This window comes from Cupressus sempervirens, chromosome 5, assembly GCF_028749045.1.
Source record: "Cupressus sempervirens isolate cs-2001-9-10 chromosome 5, ASM2874904v1, whole genome shotgun sequence".
NCBI classification, from domain to species: Eukaryota; Viridiplantae; Streptophyta; class Pinopsida; order Cupressales; family Cupressaceae; genus Cupressus; species Cupressus sempervirens.
The window spans coordinates 404745950-404762090 of NC_143122.1; the positions used below are offsets into that span (position 1 = coordinate 404745950).

A 16141-nucleotide genomic window follows, 5' to 3' on the forward strand; every position below is an offset into this window, starting at 1 on the left:
TATGGTAATGCTGGTCTAAAACTACAGACTCTGAAGACTTTTGGTTTTTTGATCCTTTGTATAGCTCTGTTCTAGGACCAGTTAATATAATATAAAAGTGATATGCTAGTTGTCTACTAGCAAATGGCTAAGGCTTTTTGCAAAATTATCCTTAGAATTTGATTGAAATATTGTTGAATTAATCTTGATCAAGGATTACCCTCTGGTATTTTAATCTGGGTGGTTTTCTGCTGTTGGCTTTAATCTTTGGGGAATACTAACCCTCCCGTCACTTTATTTTAGATTCTCTTCTGCAGACCTTCAGAATGGTATTCATGCTTGTATTCACTCTCATAAATATATATATATATATATATATATATATATCTTTGCCATTTTTCTCAATTTTTGGTATTACATTTGTTTAAGATCCTTCTTTTATGTTCCATTGCAGCACCTCCTTACTGTCCTATTTTGATTCTCTTCCTTCTCTAATATCCTAGTTGCAAGGTTTTGTCCAGTCTGAATGTCCCTTAGCTTTTATTATTTGTCTGGTATATTCCATATTTCGAGTGAGAGTTAGCCCGTGTCCTTTGATTCGGTGTTGGAAGCCTAAGAATCACCCACATGACCCTTTGAGTTTGTCTGCAGCCCTGCATCTATGCTGGTAGCCTAACCGATTGCATTCCCCCAGATGACTAAAATCAAAGGCTTATATTTTCTTATAAATAGTGCATTCTCATTGTTGGATTCTGTAGGGTCCTCATGATGAACACTGTCATCAAGCTGAGAGGGTCGAGATCTCACATTGCCTTTGATGAGCCAAATACTGGTGATAAACTGAAAGAGGTTCTCCTTTCCACACACTTTTGGGTATTAAGAGTGGTGCTTAGAATTCTACGTAAAGAATTCATTACCAACACAGATAGTTTCAGAGTTAATAGCAGAGTTCCCTCCAGTTATTGACATTTTTGGTTGCAGCTAGGTGTACCTACCATACTAAAGATATCTTTGTTGCTAAGAGGGAATGTTGAAGATTATAGTTGCAAGAGATCTTTATCTCTGATATTGCTATATGTTGAAATTGAGAAAATGCCTTTGTATTGCATCAGCAGCTAAACAAGATATTTATGATGATATTTCCAAGTGAGCACGACATGTCATCCAAGATGTGCTAGGTGTCCCACTCTAAATATCTAACATTTTATTATACGAAGGGACAAGTGACATGCATTTAGAAATATGAAGAGACTCGCATTTGGTAAATGAAAAGACCTTTAGTTATGATATTGTTAAAGCATGTAGCTTCGGTCTGACAATGACTGTGATCAGATCTATATATACATATGTATATATGTATACCAGTATGATGTACATACTGTTATATATATATATATATATATATATATATATATAATGGCAGTATATGTAATTCTGCATATGATTGATACAGTTGAACCGATGAACATATATATATTTTCTGAGATCACATTCAGCCATGATTGAAACTTATTCTGATTCCTTTGAAATAAAGATCATTTTCGATCTATATAAATATCAGGTTGCATATGAATCGAGTTCATTATGATCAGTTATACATGTTTAAGACTTGTGTTAAGTATCACTGTAATCAGGTATGATAAACAAACATTGAACCGGTATGACGGTGAATTTGGAGACATGCCCATTCACCCTCACACCCCTCCGTGTAATATGTGTACTCGATCTGCCCGACATAACAAGGCATCGAAATCAATTAATGCAAGTAGATCAAAGGATCGCTAGCATCTCAAGTTAAAGAACATCTTTGTTATCTCTGTTATTTTTGTACTAACTTATACAGATTCTGGAACAATTCAAATTCATTGACATCAGTGTTCAAATCTGCAATCAAAATTGTGCATCAGTCAACCTCACATTGAAATCTGGTAAGAAACTTTACATGGTATCAGAGCCTTGTTAAGGAGAGATCTCATTAAATTTAAAGGGATCAGATTTCACATTAAGTTGCAGACTCTCATTACTCTTCAAGATGACAAACATGTTAAAATTCAAACACCACCTTACAAGTGCTGATAACTTCGAATCCTGGAAACTTTGTATAATGATGCTATTAAAAGAGAACAAATTAGATTCCTTTGTAAAAGAAGAAAAGGAAGAACCTAAAGATGATCCAGAGAAAACTCTATGGATCGAAAATAATGAGAAGGCCATGAAGATAATCGTGGATGTCGTTCGAGATCACATAGTGCCTATTGTGGCAAAACATGCAACAGCATATCACATGTTTAAAGCTCCTGAAAATGCATTCATAGTAAATAACTCTGGTAGAAAACCTGCTCTTAAAAAACAAATGAATAATATCAACATGAATAAAGGAGAAACAGTAAATGCCTTCTTCGTGAGAATCACAGAATTGAGAGATCAATTATTTGCAGTCAGTTATGAGATTGACAACCAAGAATTATCCCTAATAGTGTTAGGAGGACTACCAAATTCTTGGGAGTCCTTTGTACAAGGTATAAGTGCAAGATCTAAAATCCCAAAACTAGATAGATTAAGATCTGATTGTCTTCAAGAAGAGTCGAGATTAATGATTAAAGGAAAACATAAAACCTTAGATGAAGACATTCATGTTCTCAACACCAACTCTCATAAGAAGGGTAAGAAGAAGAGCACCAAAAGGAAAAGAAACTTTCACGAAAAAGGACAGTCAAAACAAAAGAAAGACTTGTCCAAAATTCAATGTTTCAGATGTGATCAATATGGACATTATGCACTAAATTATCCTGATCAACGAAAACTTCAAGCATCATTTGTCAAAACTGATAAACCAATCAAAGGTCAAGATTTTGAACAATATGCCTTCTACTCAGCCTTGTCTAATCAAACATCAACCAAGTCCAACACTTGGATAATTGACAGTGGATCTTCAAGACACATCACTGGATATCAAGATAACCTAGAAAGCATGCAAATAGAAACAGATGAAGAACTTACAATTGGGGATGATTCTGCACATTCTGTAAAAGGAATTGGGACTTGCACTATCAAATTAAAATCTGGAAAATCCATTCAGCTTTTTGGAGTTCTATATGTACCAGGTATTAAAAGGAATTTAATATCTATACCAGCACTTGAAGATGATGGTTATAGAATTACTTTCATGGAAGGCAAAGTGCTAGCATGGGCTAAGAATTCAACTATAAAGAAGGCTCAAACAATAGAAGTACTATTATATGAGCTTTGCGTTAAGACAAATCTTGCACTTGTTCATGAGACTTCAGAGTCAAATGAAATCTAGCATAGAAGATTAGGTCATATCAACTTTCGTGCTCTAACATCTATGAAGAAGTTGGTAACTAGAATGCCCAAATTAAGTCAAATTCACAATGAAACTTGCAAAGGTTGTGCTTTGGGGAAAAACACTAAAAAGTCATTTCTTCATAGTTTGAGCAAAACTAAAGATGTGTTAGAACTAGTGCACTCCGACCTATGTGGACCCATGTCTACGCCATCTATAGGAGGGTTCTTGTACTATGTGATATTTGTTGATTTTTCAAAGAAGACATGGATATACTTCCTTAAGTGCAAAGAATCTAAAGAGATTCTTTCTAAATTTAAAAAAAATTAAAATTCTAAGAACAGATAATGGGAAAGAATACAATTCTAAAATATTTAAAGAATTATGCAAACTTGTTGAGATTAAGAGGGAGTTTACAATTCCCTACAATCTTCAACAAAATGGAGTTGTTGAAAGGAAAAATAAAACCAATGTAGAAGCTGCTAGGGCTTTGATATATGATCAAAACTTGAGCATGTCATTTTGGGCTGAAGCATCTAATACAATAGTCTATATTAAGAATAGATGTCCTCACTCACATTTGAACAACAAAACTCCTGAAGAAGCATTTTCAGGAATGAAACCTGATATTAGCCACTTAAGGATATTTGGATGTCCTATGTATGTTCATGTACCTAAGGAGAAAAGGACAAAATTAGAACCTACTAGAAGAAAAGGAATTCTTATTGGTTTTAGTGAAACAGTAAAAGGGTACAAAATCTACATACTTGGACAAAAACAAATAGAACTCAGCAAAGATGTCATCTTTGAAGAAGATATTGCTTTCAAACAAGCCAAAATTTCAGATGAACTAGATACAGATGACTTATCATGTTCCCTAGAAGAGGCTCCTACTCCTGAGAGTCATAGGGAGTACCCTGAAGAGACTTCAAATGAAAATGAGATCCTTCCAGAGACTCAAGAAGAGAGTCTTGATGATATTTCTAAAAGGCCACTTTGGGCAAGGAAAATTATAGAGGAAGGATATGAATTTGCAGCAGCTTCAAGGACATTTAGGGAAAGCAAAAGACCTTGAAAATTAACATACAATGCATTCATGTGTAAGATTCCAAACTCTAAACCTTCTAATGCTTCAAAAGCACTTAAAAATCAAGTTTGGAAAGATGCAATGGTGGAAGAGTATCAGTCCATACTAAAAAAATGATGTTTGGGATATAGTTCCTAAACCTAAAGGAAAATTTGTTGTTTCATCCAAATGGCTCTTCAAAGTTAAGTATGTTGCAGATGGTAGCATTGAAAAACATAAAGCTCGTTTTCTGACTAGAAGATTCTCTCAAAAGAAAGGAATTGACTTTGAAGAAACTTTTGCACCAGTTGCCAGGTATATCTCAGTTAGAATTGTAATAGCCATTGCAGCAGCTAAAGGTTGGAAAATTCATCAAATGGATGTAAAAATTGGTTTTCTAAATGGAGCAATTGAAGAAGTATACTTGGAACAACCAGAAGGATTTGTGACTCATGATGTTGCCTCCTATGTATGTAAATTGAAAAAGTCTCTATATGGACTCAAACAGACTCCCTGAGCCTAGTATGAAAGGATTGATAAATATCCTCCAAGTCTTGGATTCACCAAGAATGACGTTGATCCAAATCTTTACTTTAAAGTAACTAAAGGTGATATGTTGATTCTAATTCTTTATGTTGATGGCCTTCTGATTATAGGAGAAGACCATCTTATTAATCAGTGTAAGAAAGATTTGACTTCTAAATTTGACATGAAGGACTTAAGGATTCTTCATTACTTCCTTGGATTGGAAGTTCGTCAGAAGTCTAGGAATATCTTTCTACATCAAAAGAAGTATACTATTGATATTCTGAAAAGATTTGGAATGTGGAACTGCCGACCTATGTCAACACCTATGGAGACCAACTTACATAAGCTAAAGGAAGCAAGTGTTGAATCCAGAATAGTTGATCCCACTTTATACAGATAGATAATTGGGTCTCTGATGTATCTTGTGAATACTCGACTTGAAATTTGCTATGCTATGAATGCATTAAGTCAGTTCATGTGTAAACCTCGTGAAATACATCTTGTTGCTTTGAAGCATATATTAAGGTACCTTCAAGGCACTATTGGGTATGAACTTAAATATGAGAATACCAGCTTGGAGTTACATGGATATACTAATTCTGATTGGGTCGGAAGTGTAAAAGACTGGAAGAGCACATCAGGATTATTTTTCAGCTTAGGATCAGCTATGATCTCATAAATCTGCAGAAAGTAAGCTTCAGTTGCTCAGAGTTCTATTGAGGCAGAGTATACTACAACAGCTATGGGAGCTAGAGAAGCAGTGTGGCTTCGAAAATTGCTTTCTAGCTTATTCTGTGAGCCTTTGAAACCTACCATTATTCACTATGATAACCAAAGTTGTATCAAGTTATCCATGAATCCGGTATTTCATAATAGATCCAAGCATATAAAATCCCTTACCACAACGTAAAAGACATGGTGGAAAGAAGAGCTATTCAGTCAAAATATATTAATACAGGAGATCAAACAGTTGACATTCTCACCAAGGCTCTTCCTAAAGTGAAGGTTGATAATTTTAGAAAGAAACTTGGTATGGTTGAAATGTAAGTTTATTAGATTGAGTCTCAACTTTGTAAATTTGTATTATTTTTAATAAAGATGTTTAAAGTGTAAACCCTTTTGTCATATGTGTGACTCTATGACTTATGGGCCTACCCTATGTACATTATTAAAAGGTGACAATCTTTTATAACGAAATGTTGACTCTAATATTATAAGGTGATGACTTTATAATTATTAGATTACTATCATGATGAATATCATGTGACTTGATATTCATGGACAAGTCATGATAGTTAAAAGAATACGTTGATAGATATCATGTGGCATGATATCTGTAGAAGATTAGTATGTTCATTTTTACCATGGTGGATATTATCATTTATGTGACATAATATCTATGGATATACCATGATCTCTTATGGTAGATATCATGAGACTTGATATCTATGTACACACCATAACTGGAAAGAATATCATAAGGCTATTTTCTTAAGTATATCACTATCTAGGTGATATCACTTTTCAAATAAGGAGAACTTATATATATGCACTTTGTCTTCCCTAGCTAAGAGGGAGTGTTAAAGCATGTAGCTTCGGTCTGACAATGATTGTGATCAGATCTATATATACATATGTATATATGTATATCAGTATGATGTACATACTGTTATATATACATACATATATATATATAATGGCAATATATGTAATTCTGCATATGATCGATACAGTTGAACCGATGAACACACACACAGATTATTTGAGATCACATCTCAACCATGATCGAAACTTATTCTGATTCCTTTGATTTAAATATCATTATCGATCTATATAAATATCAGGCTGCATATGAATCGAGTTCATTATGATCAATTATACATGTTTAAGACTTGTGTTAAGTCTAACTATAATCGGGTATGATAAACAAACATTAACCCGGTATGACGATGAATGGGCATGTCTCCTCACACCCCTCTGTGTAATATGTATACTCGATCTGCCCGACATAACAAGGCATTGAAGTCAATTAATTCAAGTATACCAAAGGATCGATAGTATCTCAAGTTAAAGAACATCTTTGTTATCTCTGTTATTTTTGTACTAACTTATACAGATTCTGGAGCAATTCAAATTCATTGACATTAGTGTTCAAATCTGCAATCAAAATTTGTGCATCGGTCAGCCTCACATAGTCTCTTAATTCAATATATATATGATTGCTTTGTGCGATAAGCATTGTATTCAATTGAAAGCATTGTACTTGGACATTTATTATTTTACTAAAAGAGATATTTTTCTGGTGTAGTTGGGTTTCCCCCCTCGGGTTGGAGGGTTTTCCCAGGACAAATTGTTGTCTTTATGTGCCTTTTTTTTTGTTTTTTTTTTGTTTATTGTTGTTTAGCTTTATGTTTGGGCTAAACATTAACATTTCCTAGGATAAATAGTTGTGCCTTAGTGTTCATTATTGCTTCTATTTTGATGTTATTGTTGTTTATCTTTATTTTTGGGCGAAACATTAACCGAATTGAGTAATTGTAAACAATTTCAAACAATCAACCAACCATTGTTAAGTAGTCAATCAATCCTGGAGCGAGAGTTATTGTGAGGAGGGACTCTCTCGCCACCTTAGAGTGTGTTGTTGTGGGTATCTTGGGATAGTTCTAGACATTGCAGAAACCATAACAATCAACCTTGGTTGGAAAGTGATTTGCGTGGCTCACTAGTCTACATGCAATATTCTTACAATATGTGGATCAAGGAATCATGGTCGGCACTGGTATTTGATGCAAGGCTTATTTGCGCATGACAATGGATCTGCATGTAGATTCTAAGTCATTTCAGATAGGTTGCTTTTCATATGGATGTTTTGAGAGGACAATTTGGGGAAAACCGTGCCAGGAAGTTACCGTTGAGGGCATTTATAGGACTACATCAACCTTCTAAAACAATCATTGAGATAAGTACTTCCTTAGCTTGGTATTCAATTTATTGTATATAGAAAGATTTACTCTTCAATGCTGAATATGTAAAGATTGGCGTTGTCTTATTAGTTAATGATATTATACAGCATTATTCTTTTCAGATAGGTTGCTTTTCATATGGATGTTTTGAGAGGACAATTTGGGGAAATCCGTGCCAGGAAGTTACCGTTGAGGGCATTTATAGGAATACATCAACCTTCTAAAACAATCATTGAGATAAGTACTTCCTTAGCTTGGTATTCAATTTATTGTATATAGAAAGATTTACTCTTCAATGCTGAATATGTAAAGATTGGCGTTGTCTTATTAGTTAATGATATTATACAGCATTATTCTTCTATGATTTTGTCCAAGTATGTAGATTTAGTCTTCTCCCTTATTAAAGTGCCTAGACTTAGTCTTATCCCTAATAAGAAGGAAAGATTATCTGAGGTGCTGTAGTTGAAACTACTACTATACAATTGATCCATAAACTGTTACTTGCAAAATATTCAGCCAACAATGTGCATAAGTGCACTGAGAACATAATCTGTCACACAGAGCAGTTATAATTGTTGAGACCCTCCACCAAAACTTATCACAATATGATTATCTAAGAGGCCATGATGGGTATTGCATATCCATATTTGGGAACTTCAAAAAATGTAGCCCATGCAATTCTAATTTCTAACCAACTGGATTAAGAGAAAATTCTGAGTGATTCTCTTACACCGGGGTTCACCACTAGGTTTAAGTTTTTAGCAGCGTTTGTTTTTATCTAGTAAAACAGAATAATACTGCAAAGGGTTACTTGTAGAGTAGAACTTCTTTTAAGGAAGTATACATTCAGACCTGCATGTATAATGGTATCGGTGGTTCTTTCCAATGCTCGAACAGTTGCCTCATCTAAAACTCCATGGGTGTCAGAAATGAGCCCTACCACAACAACTTTATGTCCATCCATTTGCTTTTACCACCAAATTCTGGTTCGAACCTCTTCCGGCTGCAAAAATCTTTGATTCAGCTGAGCCTCGATGATCTGAATTGGGATAACATCGTTAGTATTATACATTGACCATCTTCTTTGATTGGCATCTACAGGCAATTAGCCTTCCATGTTCATTAGTCATTCAGGAACTCTCTAAAAACTTCTATTCCCGGGAGGGATTCGGAGGAGGCATTTCAAATGCAATCGGGCCTAATGATAAAAAGGAGGACACTGCAACGTAGAACTATGTTTTATAAATAGTTTAAAATAAAATGTAAATCTGAAAATGAATTACCAAGATATTTGGTTGGAGGAGTTTGGAGTACAAGAGATAGCGTAAATATTTTAGCGAACTTTGTTTCTGAAAATTAAATTTTTGACGAATAATTGTAAGTTCAGTGGAAAAGTTGTGAGTTTGTGGGAAAATTGAAAATCTTTTTCGTTAATTATTTATTAGCTATTTTTTAATAATCTCCCTCCACTTTTAACTCTAGTTTTGATATTTATTAGTTGTTATCTCTACTTTTAACTATTGTTTTACTTTTTCTATTTATTAGTTGTGATTTTCACATTAACTCATGTTGTGATCTTTCATTTGATCTTTGATTTTTTAAATTGATTTAAATTTTAGTTTTTAAATTTTTTTAATTTTTTTAATATTAGTTCAAAAAAAATTTAAATATCATTTTTTAGTTTCTATAATTTATTTAGTCAATAGAATATTTGTTAAACATATTATACTTTTGTATTTCTCTTATTCATTTTTTATAATAGATTTTTTTGATGATTTTTTTAAATAATTTTTTTTATATATTTGATGGATTTAATTTAAATAAATAATATTTATTAATCTATTTAAAAGATTTTAGTAAATATATGTTAAATAAATTAAAAATTATTAATAATCTAATTTGTTCACATAAGATTATATTTTAAATATCTACTTTTAACTATTATTTTTCTTTTCTTGTTTATTTAAAAAATAGTTACTTGTGATCTCCACATTAAATTGTGTTGTAATCTATATTTATTAAACTTTTGATTTTTTAAATTGATTTAGATTTTAGCTTTTAAATTACTTTAAATTATTATTTTTATATTAGTTTAATTTTTTCTTTAAATATTATTTTTCCTACTTCTATAATTTATTTTGCAAATAAAATATTTGTTAGAGATGTCACTATTTTTCATAGTATTTTTTTGTATTTCTTCGTAATAAATTTTTTGATGAGTTTTTTTTTCTAAAAATGATTTTTTTTCATATTTGATAATCAAATTTAATTGTAAAATCTTGAAATTATTAAACACATTTTTTAAACAATATTCAAATTTCCTAAATATTGTAAATTTTATATATATGTTTTAATTTTCAACTTTTTTTTTTGTATTTTCATTTCAAAAAACTTATATTTACATTATTTAATGTTCATTCTACATTTTAATCTTATCTCCTATCGGCACACTCGTTGCATGTACAAAAGCATGTGACTGCTAGTCGTATAGAGTTTGAGAGGATCACTTATAAAGTTTAAGGTGCCCAATGATGTACTACTGCATTCAATGTGTCCTATATTATTAGTTTCTATTAGGCATTTAGACACTTTTTCTTCTGTATAATTTTAATATATCATGCAATTTTTTTATTTGAACTTTAAAAAAAATTATCTTCAATGCTATTGGTGGAAGAAGTGTGCTACAATCATGAGTTTGACTTTTAGCTTTTGTCTATTTTGTCAACTTTATATCTTCCTATTTATTATTATAAACTTTGGCTTAAATTTCTATTATTATTATGAACTTTGACATTATTTTTACATTTGGTAGGATACTAATGTAATCATTCAAATCAATTAAATATCAAAGTATCAATCAATCAACCTTCACAATTAATTAGTCACATTTTTAAAAGTCAAAGCATTCACCAATAAGAATGAAAATATATTGGTTGATTTTAAATAATCATTTTTTTAACAAATGCATACAATTATATGTTTTGTCTTATTTATTATTAAATTTTGTGGATAATAAAACTACCTTTTTCTAATACTTATCCCTTCTATTCTGAATAAGACAAATGATAAAATAAGATTAAAAATTCACCACAAGATTTTGATAAATCTTTTAAATATTCCTCTTGAGTCTTCAAATTAGTACTATTTCTTTTGATTATTAACAATATATGCATACATTTTTTCCCTGCTCATTAATTTTTTTTTATCAACAAACATTTCTGAGGCAATATGATTTCATATGCATACACTTCATTATGCTCATTAATTTTCTATTTTATTAACAACCATTTTATAGGCAATATGATTTCAGAGACAATATGAGTTTCCAACAACAATTTCAGAGGTGATGTTGTAAACCTGCAACCATAGTTTTAATTAGTTTGTTTCTATTGGTATATTATGGTAGATGTTGCTTATTTGTTTAAACAAATTAATAGGTGTTTCTAAAAATGGACCTAACTAAATTGAGTAGATTGTAAATCATAGGCGAGGACACAAGTCTTCAACAAATATGGAATCCATGGGCCATATTTTTTAACTGAAAGTAGGAGACAAATGCATGTAATTGAGTTTGAGACTATTTTTTTCTAATCAATACAAGAAGATTATGTCAACATGAGTCTTTGTTGGCATTATGCTTATAGAATATGATTATTGTTTAATTATTGTTTCTTAGAAGAGACTAATAAATATTACATTACTTGGAGCTTCAGTACTACTAATGGATTGTCTACTTTATAATTATTAATCTAAGTGATTTTTTTCTTTATTCCAAAATTTGGTGCTACTATGTTTTGGCAAATGAATATTTTCCTCTTCCTTTAGAATTGTGTTTTGTTTTAAAATGTTATATGATAATTGTAATGTATGAAGATTAACAATGAATTAAAAACAAAAGCTACTTTCAAATCTTTGATTTTTTTAAATTTCTCTTAGGAGTTCTACATCGTAGCATTATCTATGAATTGATAGGTTTATAATTAATATTATTTTGACAACTTGCTCATTTAATTTGATAGTTAACATATGCTTTAACAATACTTAGCACTTTGACTACAACCTAATTATACATGGGAAGGAACTTGGACGCTATGCGTCCCTATTTGTGTTGAAAACATATTGATACAAGTATGACAATGTGTTTCAATCATTGTTTTGTCACTAATGTCAAACCTGCTACTTGTTGGTAAGACAACTACTTAGTTGATTTTGAGTACTATCATTTGTTTGATTGATGAAGAGGATTTGATCAAATGAAATAACAAAAGCACCTAGAGAAAAGGTTGAGTTATGGTATGTAAAAAGGAGTGCAAAGATCAATTAAGATAGTGATGATATAGTGCATTGATTATTTACTTAAGGTTACAAAGGTTGGATACACTGACTAAGTCTAGAAGAACAAATAAGAAGAATTGAGTCTGCCAAGCTTGACTGAGTGGACAGTAGGTGTTGAGCAAAGTAAGTGCAAGCCAAACAAAAAATCAATTGGAGTCGAGCAAAGGCAAATTTCAGTGTATGCTGAGTGATACAGTGTAAGCTGGGTAAAGTTTAGTTGATGTCGAGCACAAGTAAAATTTAGTGTTTGTCAATTGATCTAGTTAATGATGAGTGGAAGAACAATGTGGAAGTTGAGTGACAACATATTGATTTTGAGTGCTAGTATTCATGTTAAATTATGGATTTGACGAATCTAAGCTGACTATTTTATTTTTTTGAAATTTGTGAAGCATGTGGAAGATAACTATGATGAGTTGGTGGCACAGAATTCATGGTAAACTATTTTGAAGTGAATTCAAAGAGGATTGAAGGAGAAGTTTCTAGAAGGAACTAAAATGAATAGATGGGTAGATTCATTAAATCCTACCTAATTCTACCTAACCCTACAATGAACAATAAATGATGAATGAAAAAATATCTTAATTTTCTATTTATAGAGATGGTTGGTCAGAAGCAAGGCTAACCAATGTTAGAGAACCTAAGTTAGACAAGAGGTCTAAGGTATTGCTTCATACAATGATTGAACAAAAGAGATTGTTATTGGCAAGCAAAACAAGAAGGCTTAAGGGTGTGGATGATTAAAGGGTGAACAAGCTATTAGAGCTGAAGTGTGTGAAAGCCAAGCAGAATGGAGGACTGAAACAAAGATCCATAATCTGCAAGTGAGTTGTAAGTTGTTATTAGATCAATCCTTACTATTACTTTCTAATCATTATACCAGTCTAGGGTAAATCCTTTGGATTAAGGTTAACCTAACAGTCATTTGTAAATCCTTTAACCGGGTGACATTCCAAGTGAATGATCTAAAGTCCTCTAAAAATGCTCACTCCTAACAGGGTGATTGAAATCCTCTAAATAGGTCACATTTAACAATGTGCATTATAACCTTTAACAGGGTTGGCCTTTCACATGACATCACTTTAGAAGAGTGAAAATGAGTAGCATGTTACTGATGGTTTTTCCCAAATTGAGTTTCCATGCAAAATCATTATGTCAAATGTGTTATTTAATCTATTATGTTTCATGCTTACATTTCTACAAAGTTGATTTGACAGTAACATACAATTTTAAGTGATTGTATGATCTAATGGATGCATGCATGACGAATATGTTTTATGGATATGGGTTCACTAAGCTATGAAAAGTTTTATTTGTACATCTGGACCTTGGATAATTGATTCACCCCCACCCTCCCCACCCTTAGATATTCTAAAGAATTCCAACAGTTTGAATTAGTTTCCCCAATCAATGAGAAACAAACTATTTTTATATAATTGAAACATATCTAAAGTTTAATAATTAATTTATAATTTTTATATATAATACAATTTATATGATTAGGTGAATCTATATTGTGTTATATGAGTTCTTTTTTTGGAGGGCTTTACATATTTCATTTTTTCAGCTAATTTTTTGATACAAACAAACAAAGAATTTAATCTTATAGATTAGTATGAAAATTTAATGACATTGACAATGTGTATATTTCTAAATTTTAATTACCTCATAGTTTAAAAAGAACTATTTTCTATTACATAAACTCTTTACTACAATTTTTTTTAAATATCACACTTCAAAAAAAATTAAAATTAAAATTAAAGTAAACAATCAATTAATACTTTTTTATAATATTTAAACAAAAATAATAATTTATATAACTAAATAATCAACTTAAAATAATGTTTAAATATTTCATTCAAAAACTAAGTTAAAAACAAGAATAGTGTAAAGTAAATAAAAGAAATAAAATACATATTAAACTAGAAACTCTTTATAATAAATTTTAATAAATTAAATTCCACTCAAGTCATGCATGCTAGTGTTAGCCCATCCAACTATTAATTCATTATGCAACACAATATAGATAACATATTGCAAACATAACAATTATGGTGGATCCATCCACCTATCCATTATAAAATACAAGTACCACATAATGGCTTGTATTTGTCGTATAACTTAACTTAATTAAGTAAAGAAATTAAAATTAAATTAAATATTTATAGATAGATCAAAAAATGTAATAGTTATAAGAGAAAAAATGAATTAATTATAATGATAAAATTTAATATTATTAAATTATATTTCATTCATATTTTAATATTTTATTAATATTTTCTTTTTTATACGAAATGGGGAATTTCACGAATCCTAACTTTAATGTGAAAAAGGTAACAAAAGGTGTGTTTCAAACAACAAAGAAGCCCTTCAATTCAAGAATGAAAAATGTGAAGAAAGGACCAGATACAACACACACCAAACATATAGTCTACAAAAACAGCTTTGAAGTCCTAATAAATTTGCATTGTAGCAAAAGGAAAGAGCTAATAACCTAGCAATTGAAAGGAAAACTTGTGGTACCTAAAATATGGAAGGAATTAAAGGAAAATGTGATATCCAAAACCTTAGGGAATTAAGAAGTGGGCTAGGAAATAGTACAGAGGAAAACGAGATTAAAAACCCCATTCAAACTAGCAAAAGCTCCAGACATTGCAATATTCATGAACCAAGGTGCTCACTTCTCAAAAACCAAATTTGTTCAGGAAGAAGAAATCAGGGACATGATCAAGTGTGACTCACATAATCAACCAACAAGGAAAGGGGAAGGAGGATGGTGACCCATGAAAGATCCCAACCCTAAGTTTTCCAGAAGAGTAAACAACCATTCGAAGGACCATCTAAGTAGACGGATCTATTCTCCAAAACTAGGTATGCCCAGCTATCAAAGACTTGGAATTCAAGAGTTGTAGCCCCTAGCATGACTACGAGTTTAAACCCTTTGGCAAATCAAAATAATATCATCAGAACAGAGCCTTTTGATTGCCCTAGGTTAAGTATCAAACAACCTGCATCCATCTCTGAAGTAAATAATAGTCCTATAGGAGGATGCCCTCGAGATTATAAAATACCAAAATACACACTTCAAGTATGATCCTACATAAACAAACCCGCATCCAAAAACTCGCATGGAAATGTAAATAAACCTATGACCTTTTTTTCTCCACCCAAGCAGCCCGAGCCTTTTAAAGATGGAACCTTGACAGAAATATATGTTCCTCCTCACAAATGAACTAAATGATTAATAGATAACCAGACTCTACATAACCCTCACCATAGGAACAATAAGATAAACACTCAACTGCAAAAACTAAACCTACACCTTTATCAAACTTCATTGAATAGAGGACCATCATAGGAAAAGACAAAACATACTTTGATCACCAATGATCTACATAGTGAAAACTAATGAAAAGAATGCCACGAAAAATTTCTATATGCATATTGGAATGGACCCAAGATAAAAAAATTTGAGATAATAAGTTGGTTGAAAGGATTTTGGAGGGACCAGGTAAGTATTTCTGACTTCTTTGAGCATTTAATTTACATTCAATGTCTAAGTAATCAAATTAGAAATAATTTTCTTTCAGCACCACATTGTTTTTTCAAAGGTTACTCCATAAAAAAAAATTAAATGGGAACCTAATTTTAGTGAAGACAAATCACTCCCCTTAGAACTTAAACAAATCCAAATTCTTAGTCGCATAGGTGAATCAATAGAAGATCTGATAGGAATAGAGAATAGTTATATCGACTCTAATGACACCAAGTTTCCTATCAAAATGGAGTTAGGAACTCAAGAAATCAAGCCTCTGAAATTGATAACAAACATATCAATATATGAACTCAAAATTTCAAAATATGAAGATCAAATCAAAGGGATCCTTACTACAAATTCGATAAGGACAATTAATCCATGATACATTAGAAGAACTTCATCTTTAAAAGAGGTATTCTCCCTAACAC

General features: G+C 31.4%; 1 protein-coding gene across 3 annotated transcripts in view; it reads right to left on the reverse strand.

Moving 5' to 3' along the window:
- The window catches only part of LOC149556535 (uncharacterized), an 84078-nt gene extending 74941 nt beyond the window's left edge, over positions 1 to 9137 (reverse strand). For 2 of the 3 annotated variants that reach the window (XM_089830840.1, XM_089830841.1), the window contains exon 1: positions 8693 to 9058. In XM_089830840.1, the coding sequence (XP_089686966.1) occupies positions 8693 to 8804 (112 nt within the window). In that variant the 5' untranslated portion in view covers positions 8805 to 9058. Of the gene's footprint in view, positions 1 to 8692 lie in introns of all 3 variants that reach the window. The other variant, XM_089830842.1, reaches the window with a different exon arrangement.
- Between the last annotated feature and the right edge of the window lie 7004 nt (positions 9138 to 16141).